This window comes from Spermophilus citellus, assembly GCF_964194105.1.
Source record: "Spermophilus citellus genome assembly, chromosome: 4".
Lineage (NCBI taxonomy): Eukaryota > Metazoa > Chordata > Mammalia > Rodentia > Sciuridae > Spermophilus > Spermophilus citellus.
In genome coordinates this window covers 194957777-194981847 of record NC_138185.1, presented here as the reverse complement: position 1 = coordinate 194981847, position 24071 = coordinate 194957777, and the positions used below count along the sequence as shown (strand labels likewise).

Below are 24071 nucleotides of genomic sequence, written 5' to 3'. Positions count from 1 at the left end.
TCACAACATTACAAAACTCTTGACATATCATATTTCATACATTAGATTGAAGTGGGTTATGAACCCCCAATTTTACCCCAAATGCAGATTGCAGAATCACGTTGGTTACACATCCACAATTTTACATAATGCCCTATTAGTAATTGTTGTATTCTGCTACCTTTCCTATCCCCTACTATCCCCCCTCTCCTCCCCTCCCATCTTCTCTCTCTACCCCATCTACTGTAATTCATTTCTCTCCTTGTTTATTTTCCCATTCCCCTCACAAACCTCTTATATGTAATTTTGTATAGCAATGAGGGTCTCCCTTCATTTCCATGCAATTTCCCTTTTCTCTCCCTTTCCCTCCCATCTCATGTCTCCGTTTAATGTTAATCTTTTCTTCCTGCTCTTCCTCCCTGCTCTGTTCATAGTTGCTCTCATTATATCAAAGAAGACATTTGGTATTTGTTTTTTAGGGATTGGCTAGCTTCACTAAGCATAATCTGCTCTAGTGCCATCCATTTCCCTGCAAATTCTATGATTTTGTCATTTTTTATTGCTGCATAGTACTCCATTGTGTATAGATGCCACATTTTTTTTATCCATTCATCTATTGAAGGGCATCTGGGTTGTTTCCACAGTCTAGCTATTGTGAATTGTGCTGCTATGAACATCGATGTGGCAGTATCCCTGTAGCATGCTCTTTTAAGGTCTTCAGGGAATAGTCCGAGAAGGGCAATAGCAGGGTCAAATGGTGGTTCCATTCCCAGCTTTCCCAGGAATCTCCAAACTGCTTTCCAAATTGGCCACACCAATTTGCAGTCTCACCAGCAATGTACAAGTGTACCCTTTTCTCCACATCCTCGCCAGCACTTGTTGTTGTTTGACTTCATAGTGGCTGCCAATCTTATCAGTTCCTAATTTTCTAAGAAAAACATCCTAATATTGAATAATTTTGTTTTGCCTTCAATATATCATCATCACTTTGAAGATGGTGAGAGACGAACTGAATTGAGATCTCTTCCCCATAGCTGTCTGTATTTCATTTCTGGATCCAGCACAAAAAGTAATCAGTTATTTATTTTAGCTCTCTTATTACCTCATTACAATTAGAATCTATTTTGACTCTACAATTTTTGAGATAGGGATTATTATTTATTTATTTTTTGGTGTTTTAACCACTGAGCTGCATCCCCCTTTTGATTTTTTTTTTTTTTTTTTTTTTAGTTTTCGGCGGACACAACATCTTTGTATGTGGTGCTGAGGATCGAACCCGGGCCACACGCATGCCAGGCGAGCGCGCTACTGCTTGAGCCACATCCCCAGCCCCCTGCATCCCTCTTTTTAAGTTTTTTTTTTTAGTTGTTGATAAACTTGTATTTATTTATATGTGGTGCTGAGAATCGAACTCCGTGCCTCACACATGCCAGGCAAGTGTGCTACTGCTGAGCCAAAGCCCCAGTCCCCCTTTTTAAAATTTTTTATTTGGAGACCGGGCCTTGCTAAGTTGCTTTGGGCATTGCTAAGTTGCTGAGGTTGGCTTTGAACTTGCGATCCTCCTGCATCAGCCTCTTAAGTTATTAGCCTTACAGACATGTGCTTCTATACCCAGTTATGGAATACTTTTTATTTAAAGAGAAATTAATTTGGGGCTGGGGTTGTGGCTCAGTGGTAGAGCGCTTGCCTAGCATGTGGGTTTGATCCTCAACACCACATAAAAATAAATAAAGGTATTATGTCCAACTGCAACTAAAACAAATACTTAAAAAAAATTAATTTCAATAAAACTCAGACATCAGAATTTCCAGAACTCTTAATCAGATAAGGTTTGTAAAGTTAGCTAATACCTTTCTCTGTTAATTTGTTCATGTACAGTCCCATATTCCATATGGATACCAACTCTCTTCTTCCCTCATATCCACTGGTCACCAAGTGATAATCACTCTTTTTTGTCTTGACCACATTCTACTATTATTTGATGTACTGTGTTTACTGAATTGATATAAAGTTGTTCTGATTATATAGGAATACTCTTCAGATCAAATACTACAGTTCAAACTTTAGCAGGTTGACACAAATTCATTGTGTTCTTTTAGTATCTTTCCAACTATGATTATTTAACCTCTATATGCCTTTTCTCAACTTCAAAACAGGGATAATAGCAGTAGAATGTATTTCACAGGGTTATTGTGAAGATTAAAGGGACACTTTGGTAAATAATGGAAGACTAAGGGCCACATAGACAGTGCCTGGCACATGGCAAGTGCCATCTGTTAGCCACTTCCAATTCCACTAATCTGTTTCATCCTTGAACATAACCAAGACTTCAGTGCCAAGAAAAACTCTTATTAGCCTTTTCTAGTGATCTCAAAATTCCCATGCTTATGAATGCATGCTTCTCAAATTGTTTTTAATCATCCAATAAAACCAACTTAAAAGAGTAATCCTCTCTCTTCCCCCCCAAGGCTTTAAACATGTTGGTCTTTAATTTTAAAAATGACAATCTGCTTTCTGGCCCTATATCTACCTTATCACTGCAAAATTCAACTCCTTTGAACTATTCACTGAATGATCAGGCCAAAGCAGTTTTATCTCTGTACCTCCTATATTTTTGCATTATTTCCATTCCAAGCATTTTGTGAATATTTTCACTTTTCCTAATTGCCAAACCCAATTGGTTTTTACTCATCTTTCCTGACTTCACTAAACCAGTAATGGTTCTTCCTTTTTAAACATTTTTTTTTCTTTTCATACTAGGGATTGAACCTGGGGGCACTTTTATCACTAAGCTACATCCCTAGCCCTTACAGGTATGAACCAACACACCTGGCTTCCCCCCCCCCCCCCAGGATAACTATCACTTTCTAGCTGGCTGGCCCTTTTTTGCTTTGTAGATTGTTCTTCCCTGGACTGTTCCTTTGAATATTTAATTATTCTGGTTCAGTTCTTGGTTTTTCTACATAATACTGTCTGGGAACAGGTGGTTGAATCCACTCACAGGGTTTTAACTATTGCTTAGATGATCTGAAATCTAGGTTTCTAGACCAGATTGTTTATACTACGTAGATACATGATAGATGCCATTACTTCCCCTGAACTCTAATTTTAAACTTTCTAACTTGTATTCCATTATTCAGATTACAATGGCCATTTTCAGTCATGACCTTTTCTCCTTACTCCCAACACTGAGTTAACAAAATTTTACTTATGTTTTGAATCGTTCCCCACCCCATAAGCAACTGTTATACTTAAGATCCTCCCTTACACTGCAAAAGCCTCATAACTACTCTCCTAGGCTTAGTTGTGCCCTTTTGAAGTTTTTGAATAATGGGGTCACCTTCCTAGAGCCCAAAAGGGACACTGCCACTTCTGATGCCTTTGGTCAAAATCAAATTCTTTAGAACAAGTCCTTTGTGATCTGCCCTACTTATCTGTATAGGTTCATTCCTGCCCTTCACTGTTGTTTTCCAAACACATGTTCTCATGTCTTGGCATACTTGGAGCATGTCTTATATTTTAGACTTAGCTCATGAACTGTCTCCAGAAACCCTTCTAGGGCTGGAGATGTGGCTCAAGCGGTAGCACGCTTGCCTGGCATGCGTGCGGCCTGGGTTCGATCCTCAGCACCGCATACAAACAAAAGATGTTGTGTCCACCGAAAAAACTAAAAAATAAAAAAAATTCTCTAAAAAAAAAAAAAAAAAGGAAACCCTTCTATTTCTCCATTCTGGCACATGCCCCTTGTCTCCAAAGCACTCTGGGCTTTTACTTATTACAACAATTATATACTATACTGCAACGACTGTTTTCTATCCACTAGACAGAATCTCCTCATGAATTGGGGTAGTTACTTTATTCACTTAGTATCCTCAGTACCTAAGATAACAAATATCTGTTTTGAGTTTTTTAAATTGAAGATGCTACTGCCTAATACTTTTGCTTTTCTCCAAAGTTTTTAGCCCTGAAGACCAGGCAATTCCAATAGGAAGGCTGAAAGTTTCTCTTCAAGCAGCTGCTGCCCTCCATGGTATTTACAAGGAGATGACTGAAGATTTGTTTTCATGAAGGAACAATGCTTTTCCATTCTAAAATCCAAGGGAATCATAGTAAAAATCTCTTAAAGTAACTTGCTATGCCATAAATTTGGTTTACTGTGGTATCTATTATTTCTCAGTCTAATGATAAAAGTTTAGCGATGAAGGTTTATTTTTGTGATACTAGTGGGGTAAAGGCATTTTCCTTCCAATGCGTCAGCACTTAACCAGGTGATAAGCAGGTTGCTTTCAGGGACTGCAAAGGAATGGTCACAAAAGATGAATTTATAAAAACAAAACAACAAAAAAACCCACAGTTTATTTATCTTTTAGTTCTTCCAAAATTGAAAATATCAAGTCCTACTGCTAAGGAGAAACAAAAACAAAAACAAAAAAACCAAAAAACAACAAAACATAAAATCTGAGACCCTTCCCCCCCTCTTCTCTTAGTCACAGAACACAGAAGGAAGTGCAGTGGGACAGGTGGGTGCAGAGAACCAGGAGGGGAGGATGGCAAGATAAACTCCCTCAATACTTAAAAAGCTGTTCTTCAACAGAAACTGTGATAAATACAGGACAATGCAGGACAAGTAAAAATAAGGAGCAGCAGTGATGAGAGGCTGTGCTGTAGATAATGGCCTCCCTTCCTCTTCTCTTCTCTTGTCAGGGTATTCTAGGCCCAAGGCATGAATTGCCCTTCCAGATCTAAATGTAGACTCCTTTGAGCCTCCCTCTAGGTTTCATTTGAAGCAGTATGTGAGGTACCACCATTCTTCCTTAGATACATCAGAAAAGAGACTGTGGTAACTTTGCCTTCTATCATTGTACCATGTGGGAATTTTAAGAAGAAAAACCAAGCCAGGGAGTGTCACTGCTTCTTATGTCTTCCAAGGCAGCAGAGATACCTCAGAACCTGCATGAGGCCAGAAACCAGGAAAACTGATGAAGCCACCAGCCCAAACTGCCTCACTAGCTCAAGCTGCATCACAATTGTTAGCAAATTCCAAGAATCCTTTCTTGAGTATTGCAAAGATGGAACTTAGACGTGAGGAAGGTCATGGCAGTGGGGTAGGATGGAGGGTTGAATCTGCTGGTCAAGAACCATGGTACAGGTAGTCAAGGAGCTCCTTGTACCACTGTCTTAGAAATACAGCTTTAGAGACACCAAAGATAAGGTGTCAGAAGCCATCGATGTCCTGGTAGAAGGTGATAGGAAGAGAGGAATGAATGGTATTTATTAACAGCTGAAGCCTCCGCCCTTCTTCAAGAATACCTCCTCCCTTGCCATCTGAACTGGGGCCATTGGCACGGGTCCTGGTGGGCCTGAAATTCCCCGAGTAGATTGGTCCACACAAATGGCCCCCTAAACCCATACACACAAATGGCAAAACTTCAAAGAAAATAAAAGGAAAAATACAGTTTCTATGTCATGTAAAATTTTCAGGAGTTGGCTGGAGGAAGAATAGAGCTCAGAGCCAAAGTTCAGATGTTACTTCCTCTTTTTCTTGGGGGGTGCAGAGCTGTGTCTGGAACCACGGTTAGAGCCACGGCCTGAGCTGTGTACAGATGCCTTCCTCTTTCGACTCATACTTCGACTCTGTTCTTCCTCTTCCTCATAACGACTTTCTCGGTCCGCTAAACAGAAGAAAGTATTATTGGTTAGCTTTAGTTACCTACTGGATAGCATGAAATAGTATAGAGAATGTCCTTTAGTCAGACCTGAATTTTAATATTTAATCTATCACTTATTAGTATGTGACCCGGGGCCAGATGCTTAACCTTTCTGAATCTTTATTTATTTTTAAGAATTATTATTTAAGGATTAAGTACGATGTCCTGCTCAAAATACCTATCATGTCTGGGATACAGCAGATAATGTTTCCTCTTCATCTTTAACTTGTATTTGGGGTTTGGTTTCAGAGTAACTAGATTAGCACTACAAAGATATTCCTCCTAACCTGGAGCCTTACATGACTATGTGGTATCATGGCTATGAGCACCCTGGAAACTTTGGCAGATGAAAAAGACATCCGGTTAAGGTGGTGTCTTATCTACTTGGAGAAGTTAGATACATTCTGGACCTTATTTCTCCTTTATTCAATAAAACTGTAGCTATGGCTCCAAGTTTCATCATGTTTTTTTGTTCTTCTCATGAGGCTACTAATACTAATACATCAAACTACAGAAACATGTCAAAAATTTGTACATAAATAAATGAATGAATAAATAAAAACACCAAACAAAAACAATTATTTTTTTTAACCTTTTCGGGCTTCTTCTTCCAGTTCATCCCAATCCTTCCCACTCTCTTCTTCACTGCCCAATGATTCCTTGGAATAGTCTGAAATAACAATGATCACAAATTAGAAACAGAAACATCATAGAATGACAGAATTAAAAAAAAAAAAAAAAGCAGTTTCTAGCCTGGCATAATGGCACACACCTGCAATACCAGTGACTTAGAAGGCTGAGACAGGAGGACTGCAAGTTTAAAACTCAGCCTTAGCAACTCAGCAAGACTGTGTTTGTTTTAAAATAATAAAAGAACTCGGGATGTGGTTTAGTAGCTGGATACCCCTGTGTTCAATTCCAGGTACCAAACAAAACAACAAAAACAAAGTTTCTAGAAATCATATTAAAAAGCCATGACAAATTTCTTTCTTATAAAAGACCAACCTGATTCTTCTGCTTCTGATGAGTAGTCTTCATCACTATCCTCCTCTTCCTCTTCATAGTCATCCTCTGACGGATTAAAAGTCTCATCTTCAATTTCAGACTCTGAATCCCCTTCTTCGGCATCACTCCCCTGGCAAGTTAGAAAGACCATAATACTATTAACTTTCCATTCCCATATTCACCTTATAATGAAGAAATTCTACCCAATTAGTACATCAACATTTTACATGAAAAACAACAACAACAACAACAAAAAACCCTGAGTGACTAAGAGATCAAATCACTTGTCTAAAATTAATGGCAAAGTACTGTTATCAGACTCTTAACCAGCGCATCAGTGTATCTTCCTTCTTTATTTTGTGCTAGGGATTGAAACAGGGCACACTGACTCATTTCTAAATGATTGATTTCATTCCTCCTTACCTAGGGAAATTAATGACAGAAACTTTGTAATATTGTATTATGCAAATGTGCAAGGACCACTTTTCATTAAGTGATTCTTATAAAACTCGTGTGGAATGTTTTTCATAATTTCAAAGAAATCATGTGAGTGGTCACCAATAGCCAATCTATCACTTACTTGTAAAACTATCTAGGAAAAATAATAATACCAAGTTGCGTTCAAAGCTTCTCCCAGTTGGTCTGATCCTTTATGTGCTCCCTGTATGCCATTCTCCTAACTGCCAAAATGACAGCAGGCAACACTGTCTGCCAGAAAAAAAACCCCACACTCACGCACCTCACCCTCAGGCTCCAGGAAAGACCAGCCACCTTGTTCAAAGAAGCCCTCAGGGTCATCAACGATGGTCTTCATAATTTTAGTCCAGTTGAGGGACTGTACTCCTTCTGTGTACTTTAGGTCACAGGAACTGAGAGAAATGACATTACAAAATCAGAATCAATCTTCTGTATTTTCTGAGAATTTCCAATGTGATCTCCTTCCCCCACGTGATCTTGACCATTAGTTTCCTTGAAGAACAGATAATCTTTTCCAACTAAAACAAACTGTTCTCAACCAAGTCTGAGCTCAGTGTTCTCTTCCATTTTCTTCCTTAAACACAGGGTTTTTCCCTTAGTCTTTCCTTCCTGTTTACTTAAGTTTGTCTTTTCCCTCATTGGTCCTATTCTTTTTTTTTTTTTTGGTACTGGGGATTGAACCCATGCTTAACCACTGAACCACAATCCCAGCCCTTTTTAAAACTTCTTATTTTGAGACAAGGTTTCACCAAGTTGCTAAGATTGGCTTTGAACTTGAGATCCTCCTGTCTCAGCCACCTGAGCTACCGAAATTGTAGGCACGTGCCAGCTGGTCCCACTCTTAATTGCAAATGGTCTTAACTTATAATCACTTTTGTGATTATTTTTCAACTCTGATCATTCACACTACCAAGTTAAGAGATAGACAGTTTTTTACTGGCCCTAGCTCTTCCCTTCTCAACTTTTCACCACTTCCTGTGTTTTGTTTATTTGATGAAAGGCCTATTTGAAGATAGGGGCACACCTTAAAACAAAACCAAAACAAAACCGGAAGAATATCATATAGTAGTAGTTGAGGTTAATCAGCTTTAGACTAAAGGTTGTTCCAAACCCATGCCAAAGACATCTGAGAATAAGCCTCTAGAATCAAAGAGAATCCAAGAAAACTGTCTGTATCCTAAAATAAAATCTAAAACATCTAAAATAATATGAGAAAATATGGCATCCAACAATGTGGAATCACAAAATCTGGCAACTGATCACAAATATCAGCACTCAAAGGGGCAGCAGGAAAATCCATCAATAGAAACATTCAGAATATAGAGATGATGAATTAAAGTAGCAGACAAGGACATTAAATAGGCTATTATAGGGCTGAGGATGTTGCTCAGTAGTAAAGTGCTAGTTTAGTAGCCTTGGGTTCAATCCCCAGTACTACCAAAAAAGAAACAAAAAAACCACCCACTATTATAAATATTCTCTTCATGTTCAAGATAGAAGAGCGAAACTTGAATATAAAGAAGAGATAATATAATAGCTCAATGTGAAGAAAACTATAGAACCTACATTCATAACTAAGAAGCTCAAGAAACATCAAGCAAAATAAACAAAACTTCACCAAAGCACCAAATAACCAAACTGTGAAAGCCACCTGAAATCAGCCTGAGGAAAAAATGACAATATACAGGGGAAAAAAGAGTAACAACAGATGTCTCCTAAGAATCTCTGGAAGCCAGAAGACACACCAAGCAATATTTTTTAAGTTACTCTATGACTGTCTGTCAACTTAGAATTCTGTATCCGGTGGGAAAAATATTGAGAATCTATCACTAGAAAACATACCTCTCAAAAGTAAAAAAATTCATTAGGAAGAGGAAAGTACAAAATGGGACCAAGAGCACTAGGAATGGTAAATACACATAATTTATATTTATATGTAAAATACATACATATAAAATGTCCCCATTTGTAAATTAAAATATAATTGTTTTGAAGCTAAAATAATGTGGTAAATTGCAGACTGTATAATAAGTTAGAAGTAAAATGAATGACAAAAAGAAGAGACGAAAGCATAAGAACCTTATAACAGTAAGACGTGTTAAGTTGTACAATACTACTGAAAGCATACTACGATTAAATTAAAGAAGTACATGTAGGGCTGCATTGTGGCTCAGTGGTAAAGTGCTTGCCTAGCATGTGTGAGTCACTGGGATTGATTCCCAGCACCACATTAAAAAAACAAAAATGTATAAGCAAACCTTATAGCAATCATTACAAAAATAAAAGGGTATAGCTAGCAAGCCAAATGTGAAGATAAAACAGAATCATAAAAAAAATAATAATAAAAAATGGCATGAAAAGTGGAAAAAGAGAATAGATGGGAAATATAGAAAATAAATGGTAAGACTGGTAGATCAAACCCAACCATACTGATAAACCCCCCCCCCCAACATTCCAAACCAAACCAAGACCCAAATATATGCTGTCTCCATGTAACCCACTTTAAATATAATATAGAACAAAGTGGGAGTTTGGGGCATAGCTCAGCGATAAGTGTTTGCCTAGTGTGCATGAAGCCCTGGGTTCAATGCCCAGCATAATAAACAAATAAATGAGGAATGTCTATAAAGTGAAAAAAAACCCCAAAAACCAAAAAACAAAAAACCCAGAAAAAAAATGCCACATAAATACCATACTAAGTAGATTTCAAAACAAGAAATAGTTTGAATATTCCTCATCTGAAATGCACAGGACCAGTAGTGTTTCAGATTTTTTCAGATACTGGAATATCTATATAAATGAGGTATACTGGGAATAGGACACAGTCTAAACAAAAAATTCATTTGGTTCTCATATAACATATAGCCTGACAATAATTCTATATGATATTTTTAGTGTACCTGCATTCTGACTGTGACAGCTGGTTTTACAGACACAGTGGAATGATTCAGCAATTTCTTAGTTAAATATACGTTTAACCCTATGACCAAAATCCTATTCAACCGCATTTACTCAAAAGGAAATTAGATTATATGTACTTAAATCTGTATGTAATATTTATAGGAGCTATTCGTAATAGCCCCTAAATAGAAACAACACAAGGTCTGTTAACTAGGAAATGGGTTAAATAAGAGATATCCAGGGGCTGGGGTTGTGGCTCAGCGGTAGAGCACATGCCTAGCACGTGCGAGGCACTGGGTTCGATCCTCAGCACCACATAAAAATAAACAAATAAAATAAAGGTATTGTACCGAACTATAACTAAAAAAAAAAAAAAAGTAAAAAAAAAAAAAGAGATATCCATACAGTGAAATGCTACTCCATAATAAAGGGGAAGACAACTAATGCACACAACTTGGATTAATTTTGAATGCTAAGTGAAGAATGCAACATACAAAAGATTACCTACTGTGTAATTACATTTATGTGAAATTCTATAACAGGCAAAAAATGTAATGTGATAGAAATCAGTGATGGAGATGCGGGAAAGGACTGACTTCATAGAGGCATGGTATGATAGAAACACTCTATCCTAACTGTGATGGTGGATATATTTACCAACACTCATATCATAAACTGGTGAATTTCTCAATAAAGATTGCTAAAAGTTCATATGCTGGTCTGGGGTTGTGGCTCAGTGGTAGAGTGCTTGCCTGGCATGCGTGAGGCATTGAGTTCAATCCCTGGCACCACATACAATAAACAAACAAATAAACTAAAGGTATTGTGTCCATCTATAACTACAAAAATATTTTTAAAAAAAAGTTCATATGCATTTATATACAATACTTGTACTCCTCTCCCAACTACTAGCATGTTTCTTAGGAAAAATCCTTACAGGGCTGGGGATTTAGCTCAGTTGATAGAGTGATTGCCTCACATGCACAAGGTCCTGGGTTCAACCCCCAGCACAAGAAAGAAAGAAAGAAAGGAAAGAAAGGAAGAAAGGAAAAAAAAGAAACCATGTATTTTTATTTCCCTCAGTTTGTTTCTAAGCTATGGATCCATTTCTTTCTTTCTTTTTTTTTTAAAGAGGAAAAACTTGTTATTGCTCATGGTTTCAGAGGTTCAGTCCATGCTCTAAGGTGAGGCAGATCATAATGCTGGAAGGGAGCAGCATAGAAAACCTACCCAGTTCATGACAATCAGGAAGAAGAGAGGTGAACCCATTTCTTAAAAAGGAGATTTATATTTATAGACATTTCCACTTCCTAGATAATGGGGAAATGGGGAACAGCAGAGTAAACTATTTAACAGCTACCCAAACATCACATTAGGGAGTGACCACTCCTTAAATTATTGGGGTTCTGGTACTTCCACAAGAAATTACTTTGAGTATGAGTGTCCCTCTCATGTACGTATGTTACAAATTAAAAAAAAAAAAAAAAAAAAAAAAAAAAGAACTAGTAAGAAGTATAGAATCTCTTTGGATGAACATTTATTATACATGCACACAGATATTTTTACACACGTACCAACTAGATAGAAAAAAAATCTTGGATTTTTAGTTTCTTCATGTAAACATTCACAAACTACTACTGGGAATTCAGGAAAAAAATGAATGGATTCTTTGGGATCTGTCATATTTAACAGACCTCAAATCCTTGTAACTTAATCTAAAGATAGTCTTACCTTAAGTACAACAGTGGATTTTAAAGTTTTTTTCCTCTAAAAAGGCATAATCTTGACATTTTTTGTAGGCTGGCCCCAAACTCATGGGCTGAAGTAATCTTAGTGCCTCAGCCTCCAGAGTAGCTGGGTCTATAGGTGAACACCACTACACATTTATGTAAAACATACAATACTTAAATTCTTAAAATAGGAGATGACTGGCACATTTACTTACTTCAACCATTCCTTGATGGGGTCAAGAGAGGCTACAGGAATGGCATTGATCATTGTCACTTTCTTACTGTAGTCCTTGTAGACGATTACCATATCAAAGTTCTTCAGATGAAACTGGACCCTCTCAAAATGGATCAGTTCTACTTCATCCAATGTCACCACAAAAGGCGGCTATTAGATAAGAACTAGATCATTATATAAATACTTCCCCCAAAGTACTAGTACTTTCAAATACTTTCAGGATCTAAATTATCACACAGGAAAACTAAGCTTTTTTTTTTTTTTGGTGTTTTTGAAAGGGTAAACTAGTATGAGATACTAAGAAGCCCTAGTAAAATCATTTGCAAGATAAAAACCTCAAGAAGAATAAATTCAAGGAAATTATGTAAAGAAACTATTTTTAAAAAGTACTTACGGCTAGGGTTGTGGCTCAGTGATAGAGAATTTGCCTAGCATGTGTGAGACATTGGGTTCAATTCTCAGCACCACATATAAATAAATAAAGGTCCATTGCCAATAAATAAATAAAAATAAAGGGAGGCAAGACATACTTACCCATTCGGTAGCATTTACTAGCGCACTACTAGTGGGCTGAAGGAGGCAGGTACTCCTATAGGGAGCTCCATTAAATCTGAAAAGAAAGGAAACTCATAAAAGTGGGTTTAGCATATGTTAAACTACTGCTGCTAGGACAAACTTCCCTCCCCTTGTGCCAAATAAGGCTCCTACATACTCACTGAAGACTCATCTCCAGGAGACCTCTTAGCCTTAGCCATTCATGCAAATCCTTAAAAATTTTAAGGGGGAGTGGATATCTCAAAGATTATCAGTCATGGGAAAAAACCGGATGTGTTGTTTACATTTAATTATTATTAAAAAAAGTAATCCATTTTCTTAAAAGGCAACCTGGTAAAACTGCAGATCAAGAAAAAGATAAAATGTGTTACCCCAAGTCCCTAAAAGGCACTTCAAATTCCAGTTCCTCTTTTGTTAGAGCCTCTACTTTCTCAATGAAATTTTTAAAGGCTGTTTTCAGTTTGTGCCTCATTTCTCGCTCCATCTGTAGAAAAAAAAAAAAAATTAACTACAGCCATCATGTTACTTGTTAATAGTACCTCTCCTCAAAAGTTTGAAGTGATTCTGTAGCCTTTAATTCTCATAATTACAATTCTAAAAAATAACTTATTAAAAATCATCATTAACTACCAGGGTGAATCTATAGCTAATTCCCAAACACAACTACCATCGAAGCAGACAATTTGAGTTATTCTTCACAGTTGTTTATAAAATACAATAATTCCTGTGCTCAGATCTGGACCACATCCTTTCCTACTCTACAAATTCAACACCAAATTTCACAGACCTGTTCGGCGTAGAGGTCATCTCGGTCATGCATATGCTGATGTTTCCCTAAGTCTGTGGTGATCTCTCCCACTTCTGTGTAGAACTGCACATCTGTGTGCCGCTTCTTCCCAAACATGATGGCATTCTGGTGGCATAAAACAGAAAGAACAAGAAAGAAATCAGAAGACTTAGGCCACCTAACACACAGAAGGAATATGTGAGAAACAAAACACGATAATGCTGGGGCTGGAGTTGTGGCTCAGTGGTAGAGCACTTGCCTAGCATGTGTGAGGCCCTGGGTTCAATCCTCAGCACCACATATAAATAAATAAATAAAACAAAAGATCCATTTACAACAAAAAAAGAAAAAAACCCCACGATAATGAAACATAAAAATATGTAGGATGGACATTTTAGTAATCAAGACATGGGCTTCCATAGCATGCATGTAAAATTAATTAAACCAGCGGGGTGTAGTGGTGCATGCCTATAATCCCAGCTATCTAGGAGGCTAAGGCAAGAGGATCACAAGTTTGAGGTTGGCCTCAGCAACTTAGTGAGAACCTGTCTCAAAATAAAAGCATTGGGGATACTGCTCAGTGGTAGACTTCAATCCCCAGTACCACTTGTTTATCCCTGTCACAAATAATGGTATTTGGGAATGTAAAAGTTAAAAAGCGCTTCTATTTATTACAACAGACTTTGGTAACAAGTTTTGTATAAGCAAAAACTTTTACTTCAGAAACAGGAATCTGACAAACACTTCAAAAGCTTATGTTGGGTGCTTTAACCACTGAGCAACATTCCCAACACCCTTGTAAAAATTTCCTTTTTGTTGGGGCTGTGGCTGTGGCTCAGTGGTAGAACATTTGCCTAGCATGTGAGGCACTGGTTTTGATCCTCAGCACCACATAAATAAAAATAAAATAAATAAAGGTATTGTGTCCATCTATAACTAAAACAATATATATTTAAAACAAAATTCCTTTTTGAGACAGGACTAAGTTGCTGAGGCTGGCATTGAATTTGCAATCCTTCTTCCTCAGCCTCCCAAGTTGCTTGGATTATAGGCATGTACCACTGCAGCTGGCTAGACATTATCTTTTGGTAGTTACTATATATCTCACAAAAGGAACAAAAATACTTAGTGCCTTCTAGATGCTAGGCACTGTGGACTTTATAAACATATTTTCCAAGCCTCTTCATGATTTTGTTACAAGATTTTTTATCACTATTTTATAGGAAAAAAGTGAGAAAAATTAAATATTTTGCTTAAGAGCTCATAATCATAGCTAGTTAAGTTAAAGGGCATACCTTGAGGTGAAAGTGTAAGACAATAATCATTTCTCCATCACAGGGTTGGAACAAAGCATGTTTAATATTGTTATATAGAATATCCACTTTGTCTCCTCGGACAGATGTGAAGCGGAAACCTGGGGAAAAGAATGAAGAAGCTAAGTGTCAATCAGGATAATTAGGTTAGATCATAAAAAGACATTTTGTGTCTTCTGGTTATAAGAGGGTAAGAGGAAGCACAAAGAACTGTAGAGTTTTCCATTCTTACTGGCCATATAGCAATGTTAAGTAGATCCTCCCAACATTTCCTTGTCATACCATATTATCTGATCTGTTATTCCTACAAATGTGCCCCTGAAGACAGAGCCCAGAAACACAAAAGATTATTTGTATGTACCATTGACATGGGCCTCCAGTGAGCCTTGCATCCTCTTTTGGGCAATGTTTGGGCGAATATATAGATCTTTCAGTTTGGGGTTACTCCGGTTTAGATTGATCACAAGCGAGTCTTGTTTGACAATGCCCTAAACAGAAAAAACCTTAATGTGAATCCTGTGTACCCTTACATGCTCTTTAAAACACATGTCCTTTTGAACAAAGGTGCTTAACTAGTCTTGTGTTCAGGCTCACCTCCTTTTCTTTCTCTTCTGCTTCTCGAGTCTTGTATCGTTTCTGTACTTCTTTTATAATTCGGAACGCATTTTGAAGGTTCAAGGCTGGTACTGTCTGTTCTCCAGGTGCCTTCATATTTGAAGCTCGGTATGTACTGTAAAAAAGGGGAAACAATTATAGAAGTTTATCTGTCTGGCCAGGTAACCTGTATCCATTACTACCAGTATATTTTATATCTGGATTAATACATATGTATATGTTACTATGTGTGTATTTATTTTCAAACAGGGTCTTGCTAAATTGCTCAGGCTGGCCTTGAATTTGTGATCCTCCTTCCTTAGCCTTTCAAGTAGCTGAAATTATAGGTGTGTGCCACCACACCTGGCTTAATGCTTTTAAGAGAAAAACATACCACTATGTAGTAAGAATGCTTGGAAAAGTTTTAAACAAACCACCAACCAACCAAAAAAACCCTATTGTTCCTTTCTTCTCTTAAATGGAAAATATTATAAATATTCTAAATCCATCAGAGTGGGGAAGATCACACTTATTTTCAAATCTGGCACATCACCATGAAGAAAGAGAATCCAAAGTGACACACATTTAAGGATTCTACTATAATATATATATTATATAAAATATATAAATATATATAAAAATATATATAAAATATATATATAAAAATATATATATATACAAAATATAAAATATTCTCATGAAACTTCTAAATTAGAGTCTAAAATAGTACAATCAGCAAAGCAACCCTAAAATGCCACCAAGGTAGTCAACATTCACTATACAGAGGAGGATGCTGCACAGAGAATGAGATATTTCTGAGATTACCACTCTGGCTAGCAGGGATTTGGGAATGGTTGTTTTCTCAGGGACTCACATTTCCTTGACAAAAGTGGCTTCAGGGTTAGGAAAGATGTTGCCTTCATTCCTACCCAGAGCGCTGCCTGGGCAATAAAAGTTGATGCGCAAGTAAGTGTAATCTCCTTCCACAGACATACTTATATTCTGTTCAAAGAAAAAGAATGCATTAAAACAACAACCACTACCAAGTTTCTTAAGACAGATTAATGTCTGTCTTAATTTAATATTTATTATTATTTAATATTTATTATTAGTAGTATTATTAATCACTATTATTAGGTGTTACTAGCTGAGTGCATTTAAGAGTTTAATTTAAAAATCTAAATCTAAAAAAACCTCTTTTTAGAAAATGATTGAATGTTTGTTTCCCGAAAGATTTACTGAATTTTCAAAGTATTCTGTATCATGCATATAACTAAAGCCTAAACGATGCTCAAAACCAACCAACCAAATAAACAAATAAATAAAAATAAATCAAGGAAAGATAGACAAATTATATTTCCAGATTAGTTTTTTGTTGTTGTAGTTGGACCCATACCTTTATTTTATTTATTTATTTTTATGTGTTGCCGAGGATCGAATCCAGTGCCTTGCACATGCTAGGCTAGTGCTCTACCACTGAGCCACAACCCCAGCCCCTCCAGATTAGTTTAGCTTTCTACAAAGTGAAAATTAAAAGGGAATGAAAATGATTGCAGGACATTAGGATGAGATGGGAAAGTCAGTAAACCAGAGGTACAGAGTCTAAAGGAGCAGAGTACAAGATATGATACAGATTATTTATGGTGGGCACAACTGTTAAAATAACAGTTGAAATAATAAGTCTGAATAAATAATAATAAGTCTGAATAAATAATAAGTCTGAATAAGTCTGAATGCAACTTGATGCAATAAGAATCAGTACCTTGATTGTGGCAATGTGAAAAGGTGTTGCAATGCCAAACACTGGCATTATTACAGTCTCATACTTCTTATCAATATAAATCTTCATTTCCCGAATATGAGCTTCCTTAGGCATCAGAGATGGGTTCTTATAGGAAACATTAGATTTGCGAGCTCTGGAGTGGGATTAAAACAACCAAAAAAACCCTGAGAATTTTCTGCACTCACACATAACTCTAAGACAATCTCACTGCCAAGTGCAAACTCTTACTTCTGAATCTGCTGCTCTCCCTTCTGTTCAGTCAATCGTCTCTTGGCTTCTTCATTGAGTTGAGCTGCTAATTCTTTTTGATGTGCCCTTCGCTTCTCTTCTGCAGTCATTTCATTCTAGTGAAAGGAGAACCCAAGTTATCAGAAGTGTGAATCAACTGATATGGTATGAGATAAGTGTTATCTAAAACAGTAAACTTACCCGTGTTCTTTCTGTAAGCAATGCTGCCCGAGAACCTCTTCCCAAAAGGTCCTCTGCTTCATCTTTCTCCTCCTCCTCTTCTTCCTCATCTTCATTCTACGGGAAAAAGTTGCAATAATTAAAAAACACAAGTTTGTTTGTTTTTTTCTTTAGCCAAACATGTTTAACTTCTTCACTGTACTGGAAGTCCTACATTGCTCATTTATCTTCTTCCTACCTTTAGAAAAATCCCCACATTCTTTACTTTCTTCTTCACAGAAGTTAGAACAGTGGCTGGGCCATCCTAGAATAAAAAGGAGAATTTAGACTACCAATATAAAGCACATTCACTTTCTAACCTAGTACACAGCTGGGCAATAATTTTGAAACTTCTGGATTCTAAAACACTTGACAATGAATAAATATAACTTTTATCCTTCTAGTCTCTTATCAGAAACTATAATTATAGAACCGGGCATGGTGACACATGCCTATAATCCCAGTGGCTTGGGTCAGGAGGAGTGCAAGTTGAAAGCCAGCTGAAGCAAGACCCTAAGCAACTCAGTGATACCCTGTCATGAAATAAACAATAAAAAGGACTGGGGATATGGCTGAGTGGTTTGCTTCTAATAAGAACACTGAAATATTCGCTATCATTAAAAATCAATTCTAAGTAAAAGAAGCCAGTCACAAAGACCACATATCATATTGACTGAATTTATAGGAAATGTCCAAAATAACCAAAATCTTTAGAGACAGAAAGTAATTAAGTTGTGGCATAGGTCTGGAGGACCTGAATGGTAGATGCAGGAATGAGGACTGGCTGCAAGTGGATTCAGGTTTCCTTAGGTGATAAAAGATTCTAAAATTAAATAGTGGTGATGGTTGCACAGATGCAAACACACTAAATAGACAAATCCATGAAATTACACAATAAAAACAAAAAGCAAAAAACAAAAAACCAAAAGTAACAACAACAAAAACTCTACATTTTGCTGTAATCCCAGCAATCTGAGAGGCCAGGATGGGAAGATCCTGTTTGAAGCTAGCCCAGGGACTTAGCAAGATCCTAGCTCAAAATTAAATAATTAATAAAGGAAGGAAGGAAAGAAGAAAAGGCTGGGGATATAGATGACTGATACAGTGTCCCAGTGTTCAATTCCCAGTACCAAAAAGAAAAGAAAGTAAATACATTGTATGGTATGTAAACTGTAGCTTGATGAATTTGCCATTAAAAAAAAAAAGAAAGGGGCTGAGGTTGTGGCTCAGCAGTGGAGCTAGCACATTTGAGGCCCTGGTTCAGATTCTCAGCACCACATAAAAATAAATAAATAAAATAAAAAGGTATTATGTCCAACTACAACTAAAAAATAAATATTAAAAAAAGAAAAAAATCCCATTAGAATTAATTTCTGATATTATCATTTTTAAGTGGCTTGATTTAAATCATTCCCTGTTCTGGGCTAAAATCCTATTCTCAGCTATACTGTCAGGCTATTCAGGGACCTCTCCCCTTAACTAGCATTTAACAAACAAGAAAATGCCCACAAAGTCCAAAATACGCTTCAAAAGTGAGTTCATAAACCAGAAGTTAAAGAGGCAATACATACCTCATCCACAAGTACTGTGTCACCAATGAATAGGGCATAGGTTTTCTCTTCTGGTTTTTTCCCCTCCTTGTTAGTCAGGTCTGAGAATCCCAAATTGATGCTGAAAACCATCCCTAAAACAGCAAAACAGATTAGTCTGTGGCTGTGAAAGGATGAATAAGAATTAGATTTATATAGAAAGGGTCATAAAGCTAACAGGATTACTCAAAAGCACTTTTCTATTGCAAGCATGTAAAACTCACCTTTTTTAAGTTTGTACTGATTTTTACTATTAATTACTAGAGAGCCTTCACGGAATTCAATTCCCATACCAAATCTGAAAAGAAGAGAAATATATCAGCAATATGCTAAAAGACTTGTAACATGGATCAATTATAATAATGCTTATTTCAATTTTCAAAATAATGCAGGTAAATTTGAAGTGATTTATCTCTGCTGATCAGTCAGTTAAGGTAAAGCATTCCAAGACAGTCTTTTAGATTTTAAATATACTATATAATTCCATGTTGAAAAATCATTTTTAAATTAAGTACCTCATGTAGTACTTATTTATTTTTTTACATGGTGCTGAGAATTGAACCCAGTGCCTCACACATGCTAGGAAAGTGCTCTACCACTGAGCCACAATCCCAGCCCCAAGCCTTTTAACTTTAGCTTATTTACCCAGTTTTAAGCTTTAATTTACCATGAAATAGAAGTTTTCCTATAGACAGTTTAGCAGAGACTTTCATGAGATACATTACTTAGATAGTAAATTAAGAGATATAATTAAAAAAAAGTTTTAGTTGTAGATGGACACAATACCTTTATTTATTTTTATGTGGTGCTGAGGATCGAACCCAGTGCCTCACATGTGCTTGGCAACCCCCACGCCACGAATGATGGTAATTTTTAGTGCAACATTGATAATCACAGATTCATAAGACTTGGTATCACCAGAGAAGTCCACAAAGACACTATACACCTGAGACTAGACTAGTTTTCATCTAAAGATTGCCTAGAACTGTTTCCACAAATGTCCTTTATTAGGTTTTTCTAAGTGTTCAACAGCCAAATACATTTGAGAAACACTAAATTAAGTAAAAATTCAAAGTAAATAAATAAAACATTAGAGCATTCCAGAGTATTCAATTTGTAAATGTGAGCTAATTTAATCCTGGAACACCTACTGGAACACTACATTGGTCTTAAAAAAAATATCTATTCCGTAAAACTGGGAAAACTTAAAATTTTTCTTACTTCTCTAATAACACCATTTGCTTGGCATACAGTTAAGTATTTCTATAAATACTGGTGAAATCAATCAACTCATTTAAGACTAGAGAATTACTACTACCAGTAATGAAAACTGACTCAGAGTGATAAAACATATTATGGCATACCCTAGATTTTTGGTGATTTTGTTCAGCAGCTCTGGCTTCTGCTTTTTAACCACATCCATGACAGCATTATACACATCACATATCTTCACACCTAATAACAAGAAAAAAGGAAGACATTAAATTATCTTTCAGAGGGAAAAAACCCCAAACATCATTAGGTCAAATTTTTTTCCACCTATTAAGTCCCCTAAAGAAATTTTTCTTAAAGTGTGAACTAAGGAATGCAGAGTGGCAGGGATGACTATGACTAGAAATTTGCTTTTTTGGGAGCACACACCTTGAAGTGAACCCAGTGTGCTCGAGTCACATCCCCAGTTGTTATACTTTATTTTGAAGCAGTGTATTACTAAGTTGCACAGGACCTCACTAAGTACTGAGACTGGCCTCAAACTTGCAATTCTCTTGTCTTAGCCTTCCAAGACGCTGGGATTACAGGTAAAAGCCACTGCTCCAGGCAGAAATTTGCATTTTTACAAAGAGTACACCTAGTCATTCCTTATTAGCCTGTTTGAGAATCATTTATCCAAGGAACATCAGCTGTCCCAGTGACATATTTTGAGTTACCAAAAGTATTACAGTAAAAAGTTACTATACATTTTGATGAACAGACCATGGAAGCAGGTCTATTTCATTCATTGCTAAATGTGCAAATTAGTGTTAAAAGAACTCCAACATTAATTTTTTAGGTTTATTTTATAAATGAACACATCAAGCCAGAGTATACTGAAGATGGTGGCCTCAAGAAATCTTTATTCTCATTAAACTATTTATGATTGATTTAATAGGATTAAGATCAACTTAGAGATTCTGGAAGAATGGTAGGCTTACAAAACAGTTTAAAAGTGGGTAAGCATGAGGCTTCATTTAGCCAAATGAGAGTGCAGAATCCAAGGCAATAAAGTAGTCAAGTAATTTTGTTTTCTTCTTTGGTGTTAAGTAGCTTGCTTAGCAGTATTGCTACTTATTCTATTTCTTGTATCCTTGGTATTCACTCAATGTAGGATAAACACCATACATTCTATCGGCAGAGATAACTAGTACTCAGACCCTTTCATTTATTTTATTTTATTTTTTTAGGTACTGGGGATTGAACTCAGGGGCACCTGACTGACAACTGACCATATCCACAGCCCTATTTTGTATTTTATTTAGAGACAGGGTCTCACTGAGTTGCTTAGGGCCTTGCTTTTGCTGAGGCTGGCTTTGAACTTGTGATCCTCTTGTCTCAGCCTCCCAGGTTACTGGGATTACAGGTGTGTGCCATGGTGCCCAGCTCTCAGACCCTTTTATTTTTATTTTAAAAAATATTTGTTTTAGTTGTAGATGGACACAATAGCTGTATTTATTTATTTTTATTTTTTAAAGAGTGAGAGAGGAGAGAGAGAGAGAGAATTTTTAATATTTATTTCTTAGTTCTTGGCGAACACAACATCTTTGTTGGTATGTGGTGCTGAGGATCGAACCCAGGCCGCACGCATGCCAGGCGAGTGCGCTACTGCCTGAGCCACATCCCCAGCCCTGTATTTATTTTTTATGTGGTGCTGAGGATCAAACCCAGTGCCTCACACAAGCAAGGCAAGCGCTATACTACTGAGCCATAACCCCAGCCCTCAGACTCTTTTAAATTAAAGAGTAACAGGCCAAAGTGTTTTATGAAGATTTGGATAGAGGCCTAACAAATGAGATTTCTGTCAGCATCAGTGTAAGCCACAATAACCACTCACATTTGAAAGAGAAGTAATACAAGAGTTAAATGATAGGATGATTTAAGGTCAGGGTCAGTAAAATCTTACTCTTATTTTTAAAAAATGAGAGCCTTAGGGGTACAAAAAACAACAACAACAACAACAAAAACGGTCTTTTTTTGGTGATACTGGTGAATGAACCCAGGGGCTTGTGCATGGGAGGCAAGCACTCTACCACTGAACTTTATAAAATTTTAAGAAAGTTTTGCTAGGTGGCCCAGGCTGACCTTGAATTTGCAATTCTCTTACCTCGGTACCCAACAGCTGGGATTATAGGCACACACCACTGCACAGGGCTACTAGTGATATTTTTGTTATGTAATTTTAAATCATCTTTCCTAAGGCAATTTACCATGTCTTAATTCCTTTAGCAGTTCCTCTTGAAGTTGGAGCAGAAAGTTGTAATTTTCTTGAACTTCCTGAGAAGGATCTACCATCAAAGTGCGAACAAGGTTGGAGCAGTAAGACTTGAAGCGAATACCCATGGCACAAGTGATGGCTCCAAAATGCATATGATTTTTATCACTAGAGACCAAAGAAAAAAGCATTTAATTACCCAAAGTAGCAGAGTCCTTAGTATCACTGTCACAAAACTTCTAACAATAATTACTTTCCTTTCTATAAGAACGTCAATGTTGTAACTGAATACAGACTTAAAACTTTTTTGTTGGTTTTTAGTAATCATACCTGTTAAAGGCAATGGAGTAAAAATTAGCAACGAAACTTTTATTATAAAAATTCAAGGGGAAGGTGAGTATTGTATTCTAAAGATGCAAAGGATACACTGAATTGTATCCATTATAGTTTAGCAACAATATGGTTGTGAGGAGTCACTTATCCACAAGTCCTTTATGAATTGTGGGTTACAGTTAAACTCTTCAGACTCACTGGAGGAACACCTTTTTTTTTAGGCATGCACCACCCTCTAATGTAGAGAAACACTTTCTTTAAAATGTTCGTAAAATTAAGAGAGGAATTACTTTAAGGTATATCTGACACCATTAAAAAAAATTTCAGCATATTCTGCATTTTAACTAATTTGAAAAGTGCTTAAGTATTAGGTGAAATAAACTAAACATATAGAAGACAGACTAGTGATTATTCCATCTCCTACTTTTCTCTATTTTTCAAATGAGTTAAAGTGAAAATAGGCTAAAATTCAAAATGGCTCTGATTGTTGTTACATTAGAAAGTTCTCACACTTACCTCACCACACTGAATTTGAGATTATAGTTGCCACCGCTCTGAATGATAGGTGGGTAACACATTTCCACAGTGGAAGGATCTGCCCCAGCTAGGTATTTTTTCTCTTCAATAGCCTTTTCCACAGATTCAGCCAGTTTGCTATGTCGAACTTTCTGTAGGAGTACCCAGAAATAAAGAAACTAAAGGATGGCAAATAGCAATGTGAAGTGCTAGGATGTTACCATTTGAAAACATCACATACCCTGATATAATTTATGGTTTACACATCAGACAATATATTGGTATACATACAAAGCAAGTTTGGAGAACAGTATGTAGAATTTATAGCTGCTCTGAGGATATGTATATAAAATAATGGATAACCTCATTAAACCATAATGCAGGTTTAGTTATCTTGAAAGACAGATGGCAGAATTATTACCAACTTAGTGGTAAGGCCGTTTATTTACCTCATCTGCATCAACTATTTCCATGACTCTTTCCTTGAAGAATTTGTTGAAGACTTCAGAAGTGATGCTGGCTGCTTTCTTCATTAGGTTGAGCTCCCCATCCTCCTTTACAGCAATGGTATATGCCACAACTGCGCTGATATCAATCTATAGTCAAAGTGATAGTAAACATGCAAATACAGAACTGCTAAAAAAAAATGCATC

At 36.6% G+C, this 24071-nt stretch overlaps 2 protein-coding genes across 6 annotated transcripts in view; one reads left to right on the top strand and one right to left on the bottom strand.

The window, feature by feature from the left end:
* The window catches only part of RPGRIP1 (RPGR interacting protein 1), a 78000-nt gene extending 73819 nt beyond the window's left edge, over window positions 1–4181 (top strand). For 3 of the 5 annotated variants that reach the window (XM_081293510.1, XM_081293506.1, XM_081293509.1), the window contains one exon: window positions 3935–4172. In XM_081293510.1, the coding sequence (XP_081149636.1) occupies window positions 3935–4047 (113 nt within the window). In that variant the 3' untranslated portion in view covers window positions 4048–4172. Of the gene's footprint in view, window positions 1–3934 lie in introns of all 5 variants that reach the window. The other 2 variants (XM_081293508.1, XM_081293507.1) reach the window with 1 other exon arrangement.
* A 115-nt stretch (window positions 4182–4296) lies between these two features.
* SUPT16H (SPT16 homolog, facilitates chromatin remodeling subunit) overlaps window positions 4297–24071 on the bottom strand; it is a 33677-nt gene continuing 13902 nt past the window's right edge. Inside the window, exons 5-26 of the mRNA XM_081293511.1 lie at window positions 23868–24014; window positions 23419–23570; window positions 22565–22737; window positions 20468–20558; window positions 19328–19401; window positions 19086–19198; window positions 17714–17779; window positions 17497–17592; window positions 17296–17411; window positions 17047–17200; window positions 16159–16286; window positions 15285–15420; window positions 15052–15178; window positions 14673–14791; window positions 13378–13503; window positions 12962–13074; window positions 12570–12645; window positions 12016–12185; window positions 7432–7561; window positions 6693–6822; window positions 6280–6357; window positions 4297–5651 (exon numbers count right to left, since the gene is read on the bottom strand). Of these exons, the coding sequence (XP_081149637.1) occupies window positions 5506–5651; window positions 6280–6357; window positions 6693–6822; window positions 7432–7561; window positions 12016–12185; window positions 12570–12645; window positions 12962–13074; window positions 13378–13503; window positions 14673–14791; window positions 15052–15178; window positions 15285–15420; window positions 16159–16286; window positions 17047–17200; window positions 17296–17411; window positions 17497–17592; window positions 17714–17779; window positions 19086–19198; window positions 19328–19401; window positions 20468–20558; window positions 22565–22737; window positions 23419–23570; window positions 23868–24014 (2661 nt within the window). The 3' untranslated portion in view covers window positions 4297–5505. The remainder of the gene's footprint in view (window positions 5652–6279; window positions 6358–6692; window positions 6823–7431; window positions 7562–12015; window positions 12186–12569; window positions 12646–12961; window positions 13075–13377; window positions 13504–14672; window positions 14792–15051; window positions 15179–15284; window positions 15421–16158; window positions 16287–17046; window positions 17201–17295; window positions 17412–17496; window positions 17593–17713; window positions 17780–19085; window positions 19199–19327; window positions 19402–20467; window positions 20559–22564; window positions 22738–23418; window positions 23571–23867; window positions 24015–24071) is intronic.